Source organism: Sorghum bicolor, chromosome 1, assembly GCF_000003195.3.
Source record: "Sorghum bicolor cultivar BTx623 chromosome 1, Sorghum_bicolor_NCBIv3, whole genome shotgun sequence".
Lineage (NCBI taxonomy): Eukaryota > Viridiplantae > Streptophyta > Magnoliopsida > Poales > Poaceae > Sorghum > Sorghum bicolor.
Genome location: NC_012870.2, coordinates 70,627,464 through 70,644,882, shown reverse-complemented (window position 1 = coordinate 70,644,882; position 17,419 = coordinate 70,627,464). Strand labels below are relative to the sequence as shown.

The 17,419-nt window shown below is 42.7% G+C and overlaps 2 protein-coding genes across 2 annotated transcripts; both read left to right on the top strand.

Moving 5' to 3' along the window:
- LOC8078805 (peroxisomal nicotinamide adenine dinucleotide carrier) lies at nucleotides 2,329-8,850 on the top strand. Its single transcript, XM_002468088.2, has 11 exons — nucleotides 2,329-2,724; nucleotides 2,808-2,885; nucleotides 2,997-3,071; nucleotides 3,153-3,283; nucleotides 3,421-3,475; nucleotides 3,568-3,678; nucleotides 7,502-7,570; nucleotides 7,649-7,756; nucleotides 8,021-8,089; nucleotides 8,178-8,232; nucleotides 8,377-8,850. The coding sequence occupies exons 1-11, from the start codon at nucleotides 2,644-2,646 to the stop codon at nucleotides 8,577-8,579; spliced, it is 1,035 nt and encodes a 344-aa protein (XP_002468133.1). The 5' UTR covers nucleotides 2,329-2,643; the 3' UTR covers nucleotides 8,580-8,850.
- On the top strand, nucleotides 9,415-12,263 carry LOC8078804 (50S ribosomal protein L4, chloroplastic). Its single transcript, XM_002468087.2, has 2 exons — nucleotides 9,415-10,438; nucleotides 11,936-12,263. Exon 1 carries the CDS (start codon nucleotides 9,544-9,546, stop codon nucleotides 10,435-10,437), a length of 894 nt encoding a protein of 297 aa, XP_002468132.1. The 5' UTR covers nucleotides 9,415-9,543; the 3' UTR covers nucleotide 10,438; nucleotides 11,936-12,263.

Below are 17,419 nucleotides of genomic sequence, written 5' to 3'. Positions count from 1 at the left end.
GCAGATTACGATATTCACGAAGAGTCTGTTCGCTTGAGATTATCTCTTGAATCTGCTAGCCATTCAACGATATTTTCCTCTCATAATAAATCAGCGAATAGTACTTTAAACCATGACTCTTTTAGCAGTGTTTTTCTCTCACAATAAATTAGCGAACAATGCTTTCAGCCATGGCTACGAAAAAGCTCATCACCACATGTGTCTTGCTATCAAGAGGGACGTCATCTATCACTGAAAGCATAACATCTGAGTCGGCCGATCAAGAGATTCACGAACCTCACTGTCAGAGGGAACATCGCCTACCACTAAAAGCATAGCGCCGTTAAATTCTAGATACATCTAGAAAAATACGACCACTCGTGCCAAGTTGAGAACTTGAATCAGGATAGGTAGGTTTCATCGTAAGGAATCCAAATAGCTAATCTATGATCAGTTTAAGTTAAAGTGTCTAAAATTTAGCTAGATTATAACATTAAATAAATATATTATAAAATTATATCTCATAATAAATTTAATTATACTTATTTGGTATCGGATTTTTATATATAGTTAATGATACTATTAACATGTTACTATTCTATTCTAGAATTGTATTCTTTTAATAGATGGAGGGGTAAGTAAAATTGAAAACAATCATCGGTAAAGTGAAACCCCAATAGACGGAGGGAGTGAGCTTTATTGATGATTTCAGTAATTTTTTATAAAATTGTTTTCTAAAAAGTGGATATAAGGTGTTCTAAGTTTCTTAATTTTCAACAACACGTTTGAAAGTATCTTTAGCCGAAAAAAATCTTACCATACACTTTTCAAAAAGTTAGTATTGGTTATCATATTTCTTATCCTCATCCTCATGCATACAAATAAAATGGTTTCACTAAACACAAATGTAGACATATATTGTTGAAGTAGTTTTTCTCTCCTCATTCAGGCATCCATGCCTCTAAAATTTTTGGTCGAAGCTTTTCTTACTGCTACTTATGCTATAAATCATACTCCTGTTAAAGTTATTGATTTGTCTACTCTGTTCACTCGGCTGTTTCACTAACAACCGAATTATAACTTAGGCCTTGTTTAGTTTCCCAAAAAATTTGCAAAATTTTTTCAGATTCTCCGTCACATCGAATCTTTAGACACATGCATGAAGCATTAAATATAGACAAAAATAAAAACTAATTGCACAGTTTGGTCGGAATTGACGAGACAAAATTTTTGAGTCTAGTTAGTCCATGACTGGACAATATTTGTCAAATACAAATGAAAGTGCTACAGTATCAATTTTCTAAAAAATTTTGGAACTAAACAAGGCCTTACTCTGTGTTTTTGGCTATGCTTGTTGGTCTAATCTATGTCCCAAACAAGCATAAACTTGCATTTCAATTCAAACAATGTACTATAACAAGGGATACAAATGCCTTGATATCTTTGCCGACATGTTTATATCTTTCATGATGTAGTTTTTGATGAGCCTTGGCATCTCAATAGACCTCCATAGCATCAACATCTTCTTCGTAAGTGCTGATGCACTTACCATCTCTGTCTCCGAGAAATTAACTCGAGAAATTTTCCAGATATGCATGAAGGAGATGATAGCCTTGGCCAGAAGCCGCTAGCTGTTAGGAACTCTATGGATTATCAGAATGTTTGTCATTAAGCTTGTTTCTGTAAGGCGGGTGCGCCTATATACAGAACTTAAAAGCTGTGTTTGCCTTTTAAATACAAATGCAGGAGAAATCTTCTTTTCTAAAAAAATAGCACCATAAAAATTATTCACATTTCCAAACTCAATAACATAAAAATTATTCATGATATATATTTCTAATATTTGACTTAAATTTTTATCAAAACAATTTGGTACGGAGGGAGTACCTGATTCGTAGGATAACGGAGGCTATTTGCAAATTTGCAGGTACTGGCACACGCAAAAGTTAGGAAATTCAGGTACAGGACGACCGGAACAAGTCACAGTCACTGGCGAGCAGCATATTCCGGCATCCAGGGCCCAATAGCAGCCACCACGAGGAAACGATGGCATCCTCTAAAAGAAAAAAAAAAACGGGGAAACGACGGCATAGTACTCCGTCGTTGTCCGGTCGCCCGCCGTGAAACGTACCGGCTGCGCTTTCCCCGCAGGCCGCAACGTGTCAAGCGGGTGAAATTTCCTCCAATTTCTCCCACCCGAAACCGAAACCAAAACCAGAAAAGTTCCATTTTACATACAGAGGTTAAAAGCACTGTAAGTGGTTGAAAGTCTAGACAAAACCATTAAAAACGCGTGCGAACTGGGTTTTTAAAACAGGCTGGTGTGCCGTGCGGCATCAGCGTCACACAGCACGGCAAGCTGCAGCAGCCTTCTGAAATCTGAACTCTAACGAAAAGAAAGCACGGGAGACGGGGACCCCGGTGGGCGCGCCGAGCCGAGAGCCGAGTCGAGTCCACTCCGCCACGCCCACGCCCACGCCCACGCCCCGTCCTCGCTTCCGTCTCCCACAATCCAAGGAGACCGAGCAGCAGGCGGCGGAAGCAACCCGCTGGGGGCGGCGGCGTGGAGTCCAGTTTTGCTCGGCTCGCCGCTGTGATCCGCCGGCCGGCGAAGCGGGGTAGAGAAGGGGGGCGGCGGGGATTGGAGAGTAGGAGCAGGGAGAGATGTCAGACGCGCTGATCAACGGCCTCGCCGGCGCCGGCGGCGGGATCATCGCCCAGCTCCTTACCTACCCGCTGCAGACCGTACGTGGCTTGACGCCTCGCTGCTGCCGACCTTAGCCCTGGGTTTCTCAGTCGCTGAAATTTTGAGGTTTTCCTCGGCGCAGGTGAACGCGCGGCAGCAGACGGAGCGCGACCCCTCCAAGCCGGCGTTCAAGGACGGTGCCGCTCGCCAGTTGTACCTGGTTCGTCTCCTCCTTCCTCTTCCCACTTCCTCGTCTGAATTTTTGAGTGATTTAGCCTGATCCGGGGTCTAATGCTGCCCGACATCCCTGAATTTTCCTCTGCTGTGGTAGGTTGTGAAGAATGAGGGGTGGGAGCGCCTGTACGGCGGGCTTATGCCCTCGCTTGTCGGCACCGCTGCCTCCCAGGTTGGTTCATTTGCCAGCTTTATTCCTCACTTTGTGAAGATTGAGATGCTTCTAAATCCTTGCTTATTGTGTTACTGTCAGGGTGTCTACTACTACTTCTACCAAATATTCAGGAACAGAGCCGAGGCAAAGGCCCTTGAGCGATCCCGGAGAGGACTAGGCGATGGGTCTGTCGGGATGCTGCAGTCTCTCACTGTCGCTGCGTTGTCTGGGTAATTGGAATGTAGCTGAGCACTTTCTGTTGACTACTAAAGCAGTGCATTGTCTATTCCTGGAGATAGTTACTATCACTTTTGATCTTAGCGATTTTATGTGCTCTTGCTTCCTAATTGGTCTTGTCTTTTTGTAGCTGTGTCAATGTACTGCTCACAAACCCGATTTGGGTTGTTGTTACACGAATGCAAGTGAGCATATCTTCTCTGCTAGCCACTTTTAGTGCTGAACTGGAAATCATCTGGCAGCACCTTTGAGTATTGATATTTCATTCTGTTTGCAGACTCACAGAAAGGCAAACAAACAGCAAAGTCCTCAGGGTTTGACATGTGCTCTTGACAAGCCCCTTGAAGCTTCTGCAACTGAAAACACTCCATACAAAACAATTGATGTTGTAAGTATAACTCTCCTTGTTTCTCTTGTAGGAAGAGATCTGTTCATAATTAATGTCTTATAATAACTACATCAGGACAATCTTTATAACTTTTTGTAGTCTGGTGTATCAGAAAGGCTATGCTCATCCCTCATTTCTTGATGGAGCAATTCAGTAGCGCTTCTCTATTATTTCCACCCTGAAGATTTATTTTTATGTTTTGCTCTTACACTAGGATGAATATCTGTATGTTAGTTTGCCATAGATAATTTATACCTATAACTTGATTATATGCTTGTCCTCGTTAGTTGCTCTTTCTATGCTGTCAATTGGTCATGCATGGTTGGGTAGAAGTTGGCAATGTTATGAATTTGGTAGGGTATCTGCCTGTTTTTTTTCAGAGGGTTTATCCCCTAATTTCCCATGGTTTGTTAGTTGAATAGGAAGAAGCACTAGACAACTACTTGATATTTCTTGAAAGAAGTACTGTTTTGATGCTATGCTCACTGCTAGTGCTAGTATTGCATGTCAACATGCACCTCACTTGAGCTTATTGGAAATAAAGTGGCTTGAATTTGAACTCTACGAATAAATAAATTATGATGAACTAAATGCAGTGTGTGGGGGTGGTGGTGGTGGTGTGTGGGGGGTGGCAGGATATTTGGAACTCTGCTTTGACAAAACAGTGCAAATGTGAAACTCAAAACCTCTTTGATTTGAAAACGTTGGACATAATGTACTCCGTCCACAAAAGAATTGCAATTTTTAGCACAGTAGTATCAAGTCAAAGTATCTTCAGTTTGGCTAACTATAAATAAAAAGTATCAATATTTATAATATCAATTAAGTATCATTTGATTTGTCATGAGATATATTTTCTTACTATACTTGTTTGTTTTTCTGGAATACGCAGGAGAGCTGCGTATCATTGCATTAAGATAGGAGAGAAAAAAGGAGGCATAAATGCCGAAGTACAAAACAGGTTCAACACCACCCCATACTCACACCAACACACGCAAAGGAACACTAAAACACAAAAACCATCCTACAAAAACAACCACTCCAGAAAAAGCCCTAGACAAAGAAAGACGACCAAAAAACACTACAAAAAGCCTCTAACCACCATTGCGAACAGCAACCAGACTTCTAAGTCTTCTGAGGCCTTTGGCACCGGCCAAAATCCAGAGATCGACCTCCTCACTTGCAAGGAGAAGGGCACGACTCAGATTGGGCGAGATGCCATTGAAAACCTTGTCGTTCCTTCCTTTCCAAAGAATCCAAGCACCCAAAGAAACCAGCGAGTTGAAGCCCTGTTTAACTTCCTTGTTGAAAGAGCTGCCGGCCTGAAGCCACCAATCAAAGAAATTTGTCGAGTCTGGTTGAGGACCTATGTCAGGAAGTCCAAAACGACAGAGCAGCAGGTGCCAAAACTGTCGCGAAAAAACGCAGGAACATAAGAGATGCTGGATAGATTCGTCCTCCTGATCACAAAGAGTGCAATGCTCAGGATGTGGGAGACCCCGTCTGGCCAGCCTATCTGCCGTCCAGCACCTGTTATGAACCACTAGCCAAAGGAAGAATTTACATTTCCTGGGGGCCCAACTGCCCCAAATCAGCCTGCAGGGTTCGAACAAGATAGCACCATTGAAGAAGGCCCTATACGTTGATTTAGTAGAAAAATCTCCAGAAGCTTCAAATTTCCACTTGTGCTTATCAGTCACTTCAGGTTGCAGAACCACTTCCTGAACCATCTCCCAAATTTCCAAATATTCAGCCAGAACTGCAACAGTGTGGTGCCCTTGGATATCATGAACCCAAGTGTTGTCCCGAAGCGCATCATCGACCATACGATTTTTTGCACGCCTTTTGGGAACACAAGCAAAAAGATGGGAGGCCAGCAGCTCGATAGACTTCCCATTGAGCCACCTGTCCGTCCAGAACTTGGTCTGAGACCCGCTGCCAACAGTGGTGGTCAAAGCCATGGAAAAGAGGGCTTGGGCGTTTTTATTTATTGATATAGGGAAGGCAGCCCAAGGCTTGTTGGGATCAGTTTTCCCCAACCACAACCAACGGACCCTGAGGGCCCATCCAAAATACTGCAAATCCAAAATGCCCAAACCTCCAAGCTCTTTTGGGCGACACACCTTAGGCCAAGTGATCAAACAGTGAGCACCATTTAACTCCTTCCGGCCTCTCCAAAGGAATTTACGTCGAATCTTATCTAGGGCCTTCAAACACCAAGGAGGAAGCTCCAAGGCAGTAGAGTAATAGATCAAAGTAGAAGTAATTACTGATTGCACATATGTCGCCCGACCAGCTCTGCTCATCAAATCAGCCTTCCAACCTGGAAGATGATCCGCCACCTTTTCAATTAGAGGCTGTAACTGTGCTCTATTAAGTTTCTTGAGAGAAAGAGGAAGGCCAAGGTATTTGCAAGGAAAATTCTGAATTTCACAAGGAAAATGGGTCATCACCACAGCCAAGTCCTCTTCTGCACATTGGATAGGAGAGATACAGCTTTTCTGTATATTAGTTCGGAGCCCCGAAGCAGTTCCAAACAGCTGTAGCAATTCATCAACCAATTGTAACTCTGAGGCAGTTGGGCGAAGGAAGAGAACCACATCATCAGCATAGAGGGAGATGCGATGCTGTATACGCCGCAAGGAGAGGGGTTGTAGAAGACCTTCATTACTAGCTTTGACAATCAAGCCATTCAGGACATCCATAACCAATATAAACAGCATAGGGGACAATGGGCCACCTTGCCGGAGACCACGCCTGTGGTGAATAATTTCCCCGGGCACCCCGTTAAGCAACACCCTCGAAGAAGACGAGCCCAGCAAGCCACTGATCATGTTCCGCCAAGTAGGTCCAAAGCCCCTCCTCTGAAGAACCTCCAAAAGAAAAGGCCAAGAAACGGAGTCAAAGGCCTTAGAAATGTCCAGCTTCACGAGAATACGCGGCTGCTTTTGTTGGTGTAGGTGTCATAAGCATCAATATGTTTACCTATATATTTGGTCAAACTTTAGACATGTTAACCAAGAATGCACCTAGAATTGCATTCTTTTGTGGACAGAGGTAGTATACTACAGCCAGTCAATGATCAATCTAAGACAAATGATTTCTTTTTGCATTTGAGGATGGATGGGCATCTAGGGAGCCATATTGCAATAAGCACTGGAGGAACAGGAGAAATAACATTAGTTTAGAAGACTAAGAGTAGTGCGATCCAAAGGAGACCTCAGGTGGCACTGGTGCATGGTTGAATCCTAAGGTGTGACACTGATGTAAGGAGAGGTAGGGCTGGCTGAATTTGATATGGGAGGAGGCAGTAAAACCGGAATTGAAAGGGGCATACACCTAAAGAACTGTCCTTGGATAGACATGTGGGGATCAGATATTCACATGCCTGAACCATGACAATACTTTAGATCCCCTAATAATGTCACTATTATTTATGACTTAATATTGAGGCTCTGTTCGAAATTAGTGGCCATATTTCATTTCTTTAGGGCAAGATTTGAGCACAATTACTCTAACAATGTCTTGTGATACAAAATCATAATAGTAAGGAAGAAGTTTCTAATATGAATCTAATGATTTCAATTTTGAAATCGTGTTATAATAGAAATTATTAGCCAAAGGCTTGTCCTACCGGAATAAAATGCACCTATTAGCTTCAAATGGAGGTAGTATATTGTTTGCTCTTTCTTTTCCCTTTTTGTTGGTAGCTTGTTAGGTTTCAGCTATAGCCTACCCCAACTTGCTTGGGCCTAAAGGGCCTTGTTGTTGTTGTTGTTGGTGGTGGTGGTGGTGGTGGTTGTTTGACTAGGTTTAACTCCAGTTTCAGGAACTGCACAAAGAAGCTGGAGTTCTCGGCTTCTGGAAAGGGGTAATTCCGGCTCTTATCATGGTAAGTCACTATTGTTCACCTTTTCTGTTGCTTCTCAATCATACAGTGGTGCTATTTTACAATTTTATCTGCTACTAGGTTAGCAATCCTGCAATTCAGTTCATGCTGTATGAGACTCTTCTGAAGAAACTGAAGAAGAGACGGGCCTCTAATTTGAAGGGAGCTGATGGACTAACTGCTCTTGAAGTAAGCTTTTGTTTTTCCAGTGGTAGGAATTACCTCAAGTGACAAATACCAGGTTGCATATCGAGTATTTGTTGTATTGGGGTCTGAAGCCCTGGACCTATTGTAAAATTGACTTGAAAACCTGGTTGTCCGGGACATGTTTGGTTTCTCTATGTTTGACTCTAGATGTTGGAGACAATTTGGCACTGTCATTTACCCATCTATACTAGTATTCCTATGATTTTGATAAAACTCTAACTTCACATTTTAAACATTCTTATTCAGATTTTTCTTCTTGGTGCCGTTGCGAAACTTGGTGCAACTGTTGTTACATACCCCCTTCTAGTTGTTAAGGTGATTAGTTAGTGGATTGGTGACAACCACAGTTGTCCACTTGCATATTTGAGTACATATTCCAAATTGAGCTTTTTTCCCCCTGCAGGCAAGACTTCAGGCGAAGCAAATGATTAATGATGACAAGAGGCATCGGTACAAAGGTACCGTAGTTCTCTACTTTTCATCTTTCTTCCCATTTCTTTCTGTTACTGGCTTGCTATTGAAGAATATTTAACTTGCTGCGCCATTTCTTGCCGTTACTGATCAACTATTGAAGCTCTTAATGTGCCATTTCTTGTGCTCAGGTACATTTGATGCGTTCACAAAGTTGGTACAATATGAGGGTCTGACAGGGATGTATAAAGGAATGGGCACAAAAATTGTGCAGAGTGTTTTTGCTTCTGCTTTGCTTTTTATGATTAAGGAGGAGCTGGTGAAGGGTGCTCGACTATTGGTGACTGGTAACACTAGTCTGGTTAAGAAACTACCATCAAAGCCATCAAGATGACCTACGTCTGTCAGCCATCGGAAGCGTTAGTATATCTTCCTAAAAGGCCATTATTATTCGCATAAACCGCAAAACAGAGTCGACAAGATATAGAGGTCACCTCTGCTTTGGAGATATCAACTGTAGGTTACACAATAGCCAGTATGAATATTGTAGGGACCAAAGACTATGTTGGATAGATTATTTGTATCATTTATGTAAAATGTATCCTGGAAGATCGGAACAAAAGGAAATAAATAAGCATGATAATTTGGACTTGGGTCATCTGTTCTGAACTTCCGATTTGCTGACTTGCTTTTACCTTATGGTTTGTGCTAGGGTGGCAGAATATCTGAAAAAACAACTATCATACGAATGCAATCCTCAGTCATCTGTTCAGGTTTCTTGACCTGCATGAACTTGTCTGTAGCCTTATCGGTAAAGGAGACACGTGCTGGTTATCATCAGGAAGCCATGGGAAAGTAAAACTTCTGATTATTCCTTACCTAGAACTTGTTATTATTCCTTTTTACCCTTTTATTATTTATTTATTATCCTAGCTGTGCTGAAAGCATTGGGCACCTGCAGTTGAGTCTGCAGGTGCAGTTGCAGCTGACTTTAAACTGCAGAGTGCAGAGAAACGGTTTCGTCCCCTGTTCGTCCCGTGTCAACCAGTTTCATCAAAGTGAAACGAGCAAATGTCTCATCAATACGTATAGTCCTTTGTGGAGATTTATTGCCTTTCAATACTTGTAATATTAGTGTTTTTTTTTTAAGAAAGAGTCAAACCTGAAACGAGCCAGAGCCAGTAGGCACTTGGCGCGACCATTGTAGCCGAGACAGTGTGCCTGCTTGTGGCCTTGGGAAGTTGGGCCTCTGGGTAGTGGCCGAACGGAACGGGTGGATAAGGGATAGAAGCAGCAGCTGCAGGGACAGAGTCATCGTCCTCGACCCTCCCCGTAGCTAGCGCAGCGAAGCCGGCACAATGCCAGGCGCCGCCGTAGCCTCGCCTCTCCTCCTCTCGCTCTCCTCGTCCTCCTCCCCCTTCCTCTCTTCCTCATCCACCTCCTTCCTCCCACCCCACTCCGCCGCCGTCAGGACGAAGACGGCTGTCTCCGTCCTCCGTGCGCTGCGCGCCGAGGCGGCCACCCTCCCCGTGCTCTCATTCACCGGAGAGAAGGTCGGGGAGGTAACCCTCGACCTCAAGTCCGCGCCGCCCTCCACCGCGCGCGCTGTCGTGCACCGCGCTATCATCACCGACCGCCAGAATGCGCGCCGGGGCACGGCCTCCACGCTCACCCGCGGCGAGGTCAGGGGCGGAGGGAAGAAGCCCTACCAGCAGAAGAAGACCGGGAAGGCTCGGCGCGGGTCGCAGCGCACCCCGCTTCGGCCCGGCGGTGGCGTCGTGTTCGGCCCCAAGCCCCGCGACTGGTCCATCAAGATCAACCGCAAGGAGAAGCGCCTTGCCATCTCCACTGCCCTCGCCAGCGCCGCCGTGGCAGAGGACGCCTTCGTCGTGGAGGAGTTCGACGAGGCCTTCGCGTCGGGGCCCAAGACCAGGGATTTCGTGGCCGCTTTGCAGCGGTGGGGGCTCGACCCCAAGCAGAAAGCCATGTTCTTTGCCACGGAGTTCGACGACAATGTGCGGCTCAGCGGCAGGAACATCGGTTCCCTCAAGATGCTCACACCCAGGACGCTCAACCTGTACGACATACTCGACGCCCGCAAGCTCTTCTTTACTCCTGCTGCTGTAGACTACCTCAACTCCAGGTATGGAGCCAGCGCTTCTGATGACTACTATACTGATGATGAGGATGATGGCGAAGAGGAACTGGTCGAGCAAGAAGCCGAAGAAGGCACCACAGCAGAAGCTGCTTAAGGTACATAGCTACACAGTAACTTGTTGCTGTGCTGATTGCACCAAAGCTTGATCATTCCTGTGCTATGCTGGGCATATATGGACTCGCAGCTTGTAACTGCTATCCTTCAGTTAGTACATGTCTAAACAGGTTGAAGGGGAATAGCAAATGGTAGTGCTACAAAACAGTAATGCAATTGAATTGAATTGGATCACCATTATTTGGGGGAACATTATATCTACTTGAATTGCCTAAACTACACTTTCTGTTCACAGTTTATGCAGTCATAGCATGAAGTTTCAATAGCACAGAGATGTAAGGGTAAATTAATTAATTGTTGATATATAATCATGGCCACTGGAACACCGAGAGTGCATACTACTCAAGGGCCAAGGCATGGGGTTTGAACATCGGGTTTGTACAGGACTATATTTTGCTGAATAAAAAATGCACCCCTTACCATATTTCTCGTTTTTTATTTTCCAATGTCCAAAACGCATTTTCACAAGATCATGTAAACACTCAGTATGTTGCACCTAAGATGGGGATCAAGGAGGGATTTATAGGTGTCTGTTACAGTTGAAGCAGTTGATAATACCACAGAATAATATCTTAAGCTGAATTGTGCTCTCAGTGTTTATCCCATGGGTGTGCCATCTTCATTGTTAAGAGCATCTCCAAAAGCGTTTCTTAGACTCTCTCTGTGTGTAAATCCTCATTTGGAGAGACATTTGAATAAAAATCACTCTCTATGTATTTCCACCTTCCAACAACTCTTTATATCTTGTGCGCATTTTGGAGATCAATCCCCGCTCTCTATCTTTGGCTAGTGGGAAACCAGGAATAGAAGATGCCAATATTTGGAGATCTAATTGGAGAAACTGTTGATACCTTTTCTCACCAAAATCTTTATTCCTATCAATACAGAAGGATATAAAAAGACTCTTGGAGTTAGGTGGGTAAAGCAAGACACCAAAGTAAACAAACAAAAAATTCATAATAAACCTAAGACAGATATCAAACCTCTCTTTTAGTATTCACATGCTTCCCTCTGCACAGGTCTGTCATATTTATTTCTAATACTGCACTCTTCAGAATAACAGCTTCTTTTCTATGCTTCATAATGGCAAAGTGTACAATTAACAAACATCAGTTATTTTCAGATTCAACGCTTATGGATAGTTTCAGAATCAATAAGTAAACAATTATTTCGTCTGCTGGCGTCAAATAACATAGACTAAAGGTGCAGTTTGATTAAAAATTTAGATCTGAGTCCAGGAAAGAGGAGAGTTAAGGAATACGCTGGGTTCAGTAAAACAATAGCTTTCTTCTTTAACACTAGTAATATGGCTATAATGGTGAAATCTTCACAATAAGTGTGTGCACTTCTTTCAATAGTGCTAACATTACCTAATCAATTATTTCATTTGTTTGGAAAGATGCAATTCTCCTGCTACTCTGCTATAGATTTATGATATTTTGCAAACTTCTCAGAACCTTGTTTTATGTGATTCGCAGATGCAACTGAAGAGGGCGAGGCAGACAACAGTTCCTAGGTGGGAAGTGTAGATTTGTTGTTTCTTATTTGCTATGTTACCCTTGGGTGAGAGTGATGTTGGTAATTCTTCCCTAACGGGCCTTTTGTCTGCTTTATTATAAGTTGATAATGTTCTCTTACCAAAGCGTATGTTTACAAATACATTATCAGGTGTCAACCACTGCATATAAAGCGTTTTCCCATCTATGCTGCAACTGCGGACAGCAGTGGACAATTATCCCGGCAACTGACAGTTATGTAGCTGATGGTTGAAACTGCTGACTTGTGCTGTGACAGTTTTTTGCAAGTTCTGTATAGGCTATCTGGATAAATTACTGCATTGTTTTAAACTATGGAATGAAACCTTGCATAGTGCATGCCAGGCTTGCCCTAGCTCCACTTGGATATGGAGCCTGAAAGCTCCACTTGCCCATATCCTGACTAGTGGCTAAGCCGTGGGTTGGTCGGTACAGAGTACAGACAGCTAGTCATTTTGATCGAATTTACTTCTAGATATTATAATTCCTATAGTCCCAATCAGGGTATCAGGCATTCAGGCTAGGGATGTGCCTGGAACTACTCCCATGACTTGCTCTTGCTGATCCCGGTCGCACATGAAGGCACTTGGGCTGCCAATGAAGATACAAATATCGATGGGCTTATGTGGAACCAGAAACTGGGATAAAAGGACCGATTATATAGTGGCCATCCTATTTTAAGCCCATCTCTTTGGTCTGGGCAGTGTCTGGCCAAATTTCAGTCCTTAGATTGCAGAAGTCGTTTTCAGTTGCATTTTTTTGGTAGATTTATCTTTTATCGGTCAGTTCTCTTAGATGTTGCTATTGATCGATCTAACTTGAAGCTTTTCCCCTTGTGTGCTGCTTTCAACTAGGGGCATCTAAATTATTGTTTCGGTCTAACAGCTCGTATGTGAGATTATGACTGGCATAACGGTCCAACAGACTCCCATCATCGGAAAAAGAGGAATCCTTTCAGCCATGTTCTTATCTAGGTTTTGCCTGAATACTTTATAATTTTTCTCAGCTGTTGCTGGAATATAAGCAATACCGCTCGTTTAATACTAGTCCACTATGGACGAAAAGCTTGCGAATCATGGAAGTGGGACATGGCCATTGCATTTTCTGGCCATTATTTGGGAAGTGGCCATGCAGAAAGTTCGTGCGATTGATTGGCTCCGATTTGTTTCGACTATAATTGTTTAATTAATTGTTTGTTCTTTTGCTGCGCATTGTCTTTCTTGGCCTGCTTTCTCTCCGAAAGGAACCGTTTACTGCTACTGAGAAAGAACTTTTTTTTTTCTCTGCCACTGCTATACTAGAATATTAGTCAAAGTATGTCTGCGATTTCACTATGACTTTATGCGGTAGAGTTTTATCTTTTCTTTTGAAAGATTTATGCGGTAGACTGTACTAGAACGTAATTGCGCCGATGTCTGGTCTGCAAAATAATTTTAAAAGAACGGCTGGGAATATTTCCCCTTGGTTCGACGTTCAGGTTAGTTTATATAGGACACAAAAGAACGGCAAGGTTTGTGGATGTCTTTGATGACGATCCAAGTTGGTCTGATTTTCTTGTGCGTGCAGTTCTGCTAGCTCCGTATGTCCATAAGGTTTGTGGATGTCGCTGTCGGCTGTCGTCGCTACCCGATTCCACCTAAGGCCTTGTTTAGAGGGTGTTTGGACTGCTTCACAAACTCTGCTTCACAAACTCCAGCGTGGAGCAGCTTCAAAAAAAACTGGAGTTTATGGAGTACCTCTTTAGGTGCTTTCACAACTCCATCTTTTTTCCTCGAACTGAGTACGTAGAGCTGAAACTGTTTGGCTAAAAAACATGGAGCGGAGCTGAAAAACGTGGAGCAGAACAGTTCTGAAGGGGTGTTTGGGACTGTTCTGCTCCACGTTTTTCAACTCCACTCCATGTTTTTTAGCCAAACAGTTTTAGCTCTACGCACTCAGTTCGAGAAACAATGATAGAGTTGTGAGAGCACAGAGGTACTCTACGAACTCCAATTTTTTTGTGGAGCTGCTCCGTGGTGGAGTTTGTGGAGCAGTGCCAAACACCCCCTTAGTTTCCAATATTTTTTGGATTGGGGGTATTGTAGCACTTTCGTTTTTATTTGACAAATATTATCTAATCATGGAGTGACTAGGCTCAAAAGATTTATCTCACGGTTTACAGGCAAACTGTGTAATAACTTTTTATTTTTATCTATATTTAATGTTTCATGTATGTGCCGTGAGATTCGATGTAATAGGGATTTTGAAAAGTTTTCAGTTTTTTGGGTGAACTAAACAAAGCCTAAGCTCTATTCAGACAAAAAAGAATGGTTTGATGCTATGCTACAAGCCTACCAGAGTTTTTGAGGAACCTGGAAGGGCCGAGGTTTGTCTGTCTAATTGGCTCCAGCTTCGAATTATGTTGTCGTGCAAGCTTGTGCGTCGAAACTGATAGTTTTTAAACAAAAGACAACGCATCCACTAAGAACTATAGGTAACTTTCTCTAGTCTGCTGATCAGCTGATGATCTGGTTCTCTTAAATCTGTCAGTCATTCGGCAATATTTTTCTTTCACGATAAATCAGCGAATAATATTTTTAGTTATAGTTTTCCAGACAAACAAGCTTGAACTAGACCAAAGTCAGTGGCTAATAGACGATGATCACCCTGTCAAGTATTAGGGTTTGACCACTCGTCTTATTCAAAAAATTTGTACCCCAAGTTTGACTACTCGTCTTATTCAAAAAATTTGTACAAATATAGTCAAATTTTAAGTCATTCTTGAAGAACTTTTATTAATAAACCAATACACAATAAAAAAATGATATTTTGTACAAAACTTTGAATAAGACGAGTGGTCAAACTTTATATTAAAAAAGTCAAACGACCTACAATTTGGAATTGATTGAGTACCTTGATGAACAGAGTACCAATGGGCAGTTCTCTATCTGTTATGCAACTTGTTCGTAATAACACGCCAAAGCAGGTCATAACACTTCCCACTAATATGACTTATGAGCTGAGAGCGTACAACTCTAATATAGAGCTGACACTCATTTCTTGGCTTGGCAAACTCGCAATAAACACAAGGCAACCTTTTTTTAAATAAAGGATGAAGTTATCGGTACGATCTAGTGACGGATGTTACCGGCGAACATAAGGCTCCGTGCCATCTCTATCCTGTTCCGACAGCGACGGTCCGCGGCGATGCTCCCTAGTCCCTATCCTGTTCGGCCTTCCCGTTTCGGGTTCGCGGACGCGCCGCCTTTTCCGGTGCCGCGAGGACGCGGAGGCGCCCGCGCCGATCCCCGCCCTGCACGGCTGCACCCACCCACCCAGCCATGTGACGTGCTGCCCGTGGTGGCCTGCCTGGAAAGTGCGCCCGCGCGTAGCCTTTCGGCGAAAGCCGTACCCCACCACCCCCGAGTCCCCGACCCCGTCTGCCTCCTGTCGCTTTCGAGCTTCGACGCCGTTTCCCGTGCCTGGCGGCGGCGGTTGGCGCGTGACGGCGCCCGCCGGCACGCGCCAACCGCTTGGAAAGCGTACGACGTACGCGGTCGCGCCCACGCCACGCACGTCTGGCGTGCCCGTGCGGGTTCGTTCTGCCACACTGCCACTTGCCCCTAGATGGCTACGGAGTACTCCGTAGATTGCTTGCTCGCCGGTGTGAATTCGTCACCCGGGGCCGGGCATGAGGAGTCGATTACGATTAGCATGACCGTCTGCGTCTGGAAAGTTTGCGCGTCGGTTTCCCGAGCGATCGTTGTTTGCTCCGGATCGCGGACCAAATCTGGGTTCTGTCGCAAAGCATCTAGACAGAATTTCCATTTAAGACTCACTCGGAGACTGGAGTCTTGGACATCTTGTCATAGACTTTACTCTTCAATGTACAGTATATTTTGTCGGTTCCGTTTATCAGACTCACTTTGACAATTTATTTATTTTATATTATATTATTTATAATTATAAATTTATAGTTATTGATTGTATATTTGATTGCAAATCTAATAGCATCAGATTTGTATTACAATAATTACAAATTGCTAGCCAAATTATTGGTAAAAAATTATGAAGTCCAACTCTTGACGTAAGTGAAATGCCTTATAAACTGAACCAGAGGTGGGAGTAAGTTAGAACAAGATTTGTAGAAGGTTTTATCCACTTGTCTCCCATATTTTCTTCGGTGTCGTTGCTGATTAGTAATTAGTGGTATTGTTCTGCCCTTGGAGTAAAGACGATATTAGGCTCTATATGGTAGAGCTTTAAACAACTCTAACTCTGTTTTCTTTGCACGCTAAAGCGTAGAATCATTTTTTCTGTCTTCTCAAAATAAACTAGGAGGCATGAACACTATTTCTAGCTTATCGGTTTATACTTCTCTAAACACTGTAGCAACGAGTCAGACTCATTTGGAGTTGTGTCAAACAAGGCCTTATTCTCATATCATAAACTGAGGCACTACTTCCAATCTAGGAAACTTGATGTTTCTAATGGTAAAGCAGAAGCTAATTACAAGTCAATTTACTCGTCCAGAACGACAACTAAATCCCGGCCAGAGGAAGTATATATATCATTTAAATGCGCAAGGCATTGAGGCCATTTTAACATCTTTGAAAATACTGAGCACAAATGTGTAACATTGGCTTTTGCAAAGTTCATGTCACTTAGAAGTTAGAACCAAATATTTGGTTAGCTATTACATTTACCTCCAGTTATAACTAGATAACGTTTTTATAACAAGTTTGAAATTTAACTAGTTACTACTTCTTGTTCTTCAAAGCGACACCTAACCATCTATTTGGATTATTGTAATGCGGATTATGTATAGAACTATTATAATCAGAATTATAATTATTGATAATTAAAGTGTTTGGATTTTTATTCTTGTTGGTTATAAAGTGATAAATAGCTATAATCATCAAAAGACAGGTCTCACCTAGATTATAGCATTATCTTGAGGTTTTGATTACAATGATCCAACCCATAATATAGCCTATTTAGATCACAATTAGATTATCGTACCTTATTATTATGATAGCGATGGATCCAAATACGGTCTAATTGTAATCAGATGGAGTAGAACTGTAGAAGTACATTTCAATTTCAAGGGCATCTACTAGGTAGCAAGTTAATTTTAGGTCATGTTTGGATACCATATGATTATAATGATCTGGTTAAAATTATGATCAAACAACATTGATTATATTACAAATTATTATAATCAAGATCCTGATTACCATAGTCCTATAATATAGGGAAGACATTATTTTGGTGGATTATAAGTGCTGGAAGTCCAATTTGCCTCCTCCCCCACCTTCTCTTCTCTTTTCCAATCATCTTCTAAAGATATAAGATAAAAAAAAAATTCTCAACCAACCACAATAATCTAGGGATCCAAATACTCCAAATGCTATAATTCACAATTCTGATTATAATGATTCCATGTAT

Bases quoted from the DNA above. Each gene is read 5' to 3' on its own strand.
- LOC8078804 (XM_002468087.2), top strand. From the start codon at position 9,544: ATGCCAGGCGCCGCCGTAGCCTCGCCTCTCCTCCTCTCGCTCTCCTCG.
- LOC8078805 (XM_002468088.2), top strand. From the start codon at position 2,644: ATGTCAGACGCGCTGATCAACGGCCTCGCCGGCGCCGGCGGCGGGATC. The intron at 3,476-3,567 runs GTGAGCATATCT...TTCTGTTTGCAG, and splicing joins TTGTTGTTACACGAATGCAA to ACTCACAGAAAGGCAAACAA. The intron at 7,571-7,648 runs GTAAGTCACTAT...ATCTGCTACTAG, and splicing joins TAATTCCGGCTCTTATCATG to GTTAGCAATCCTGCAATTCA.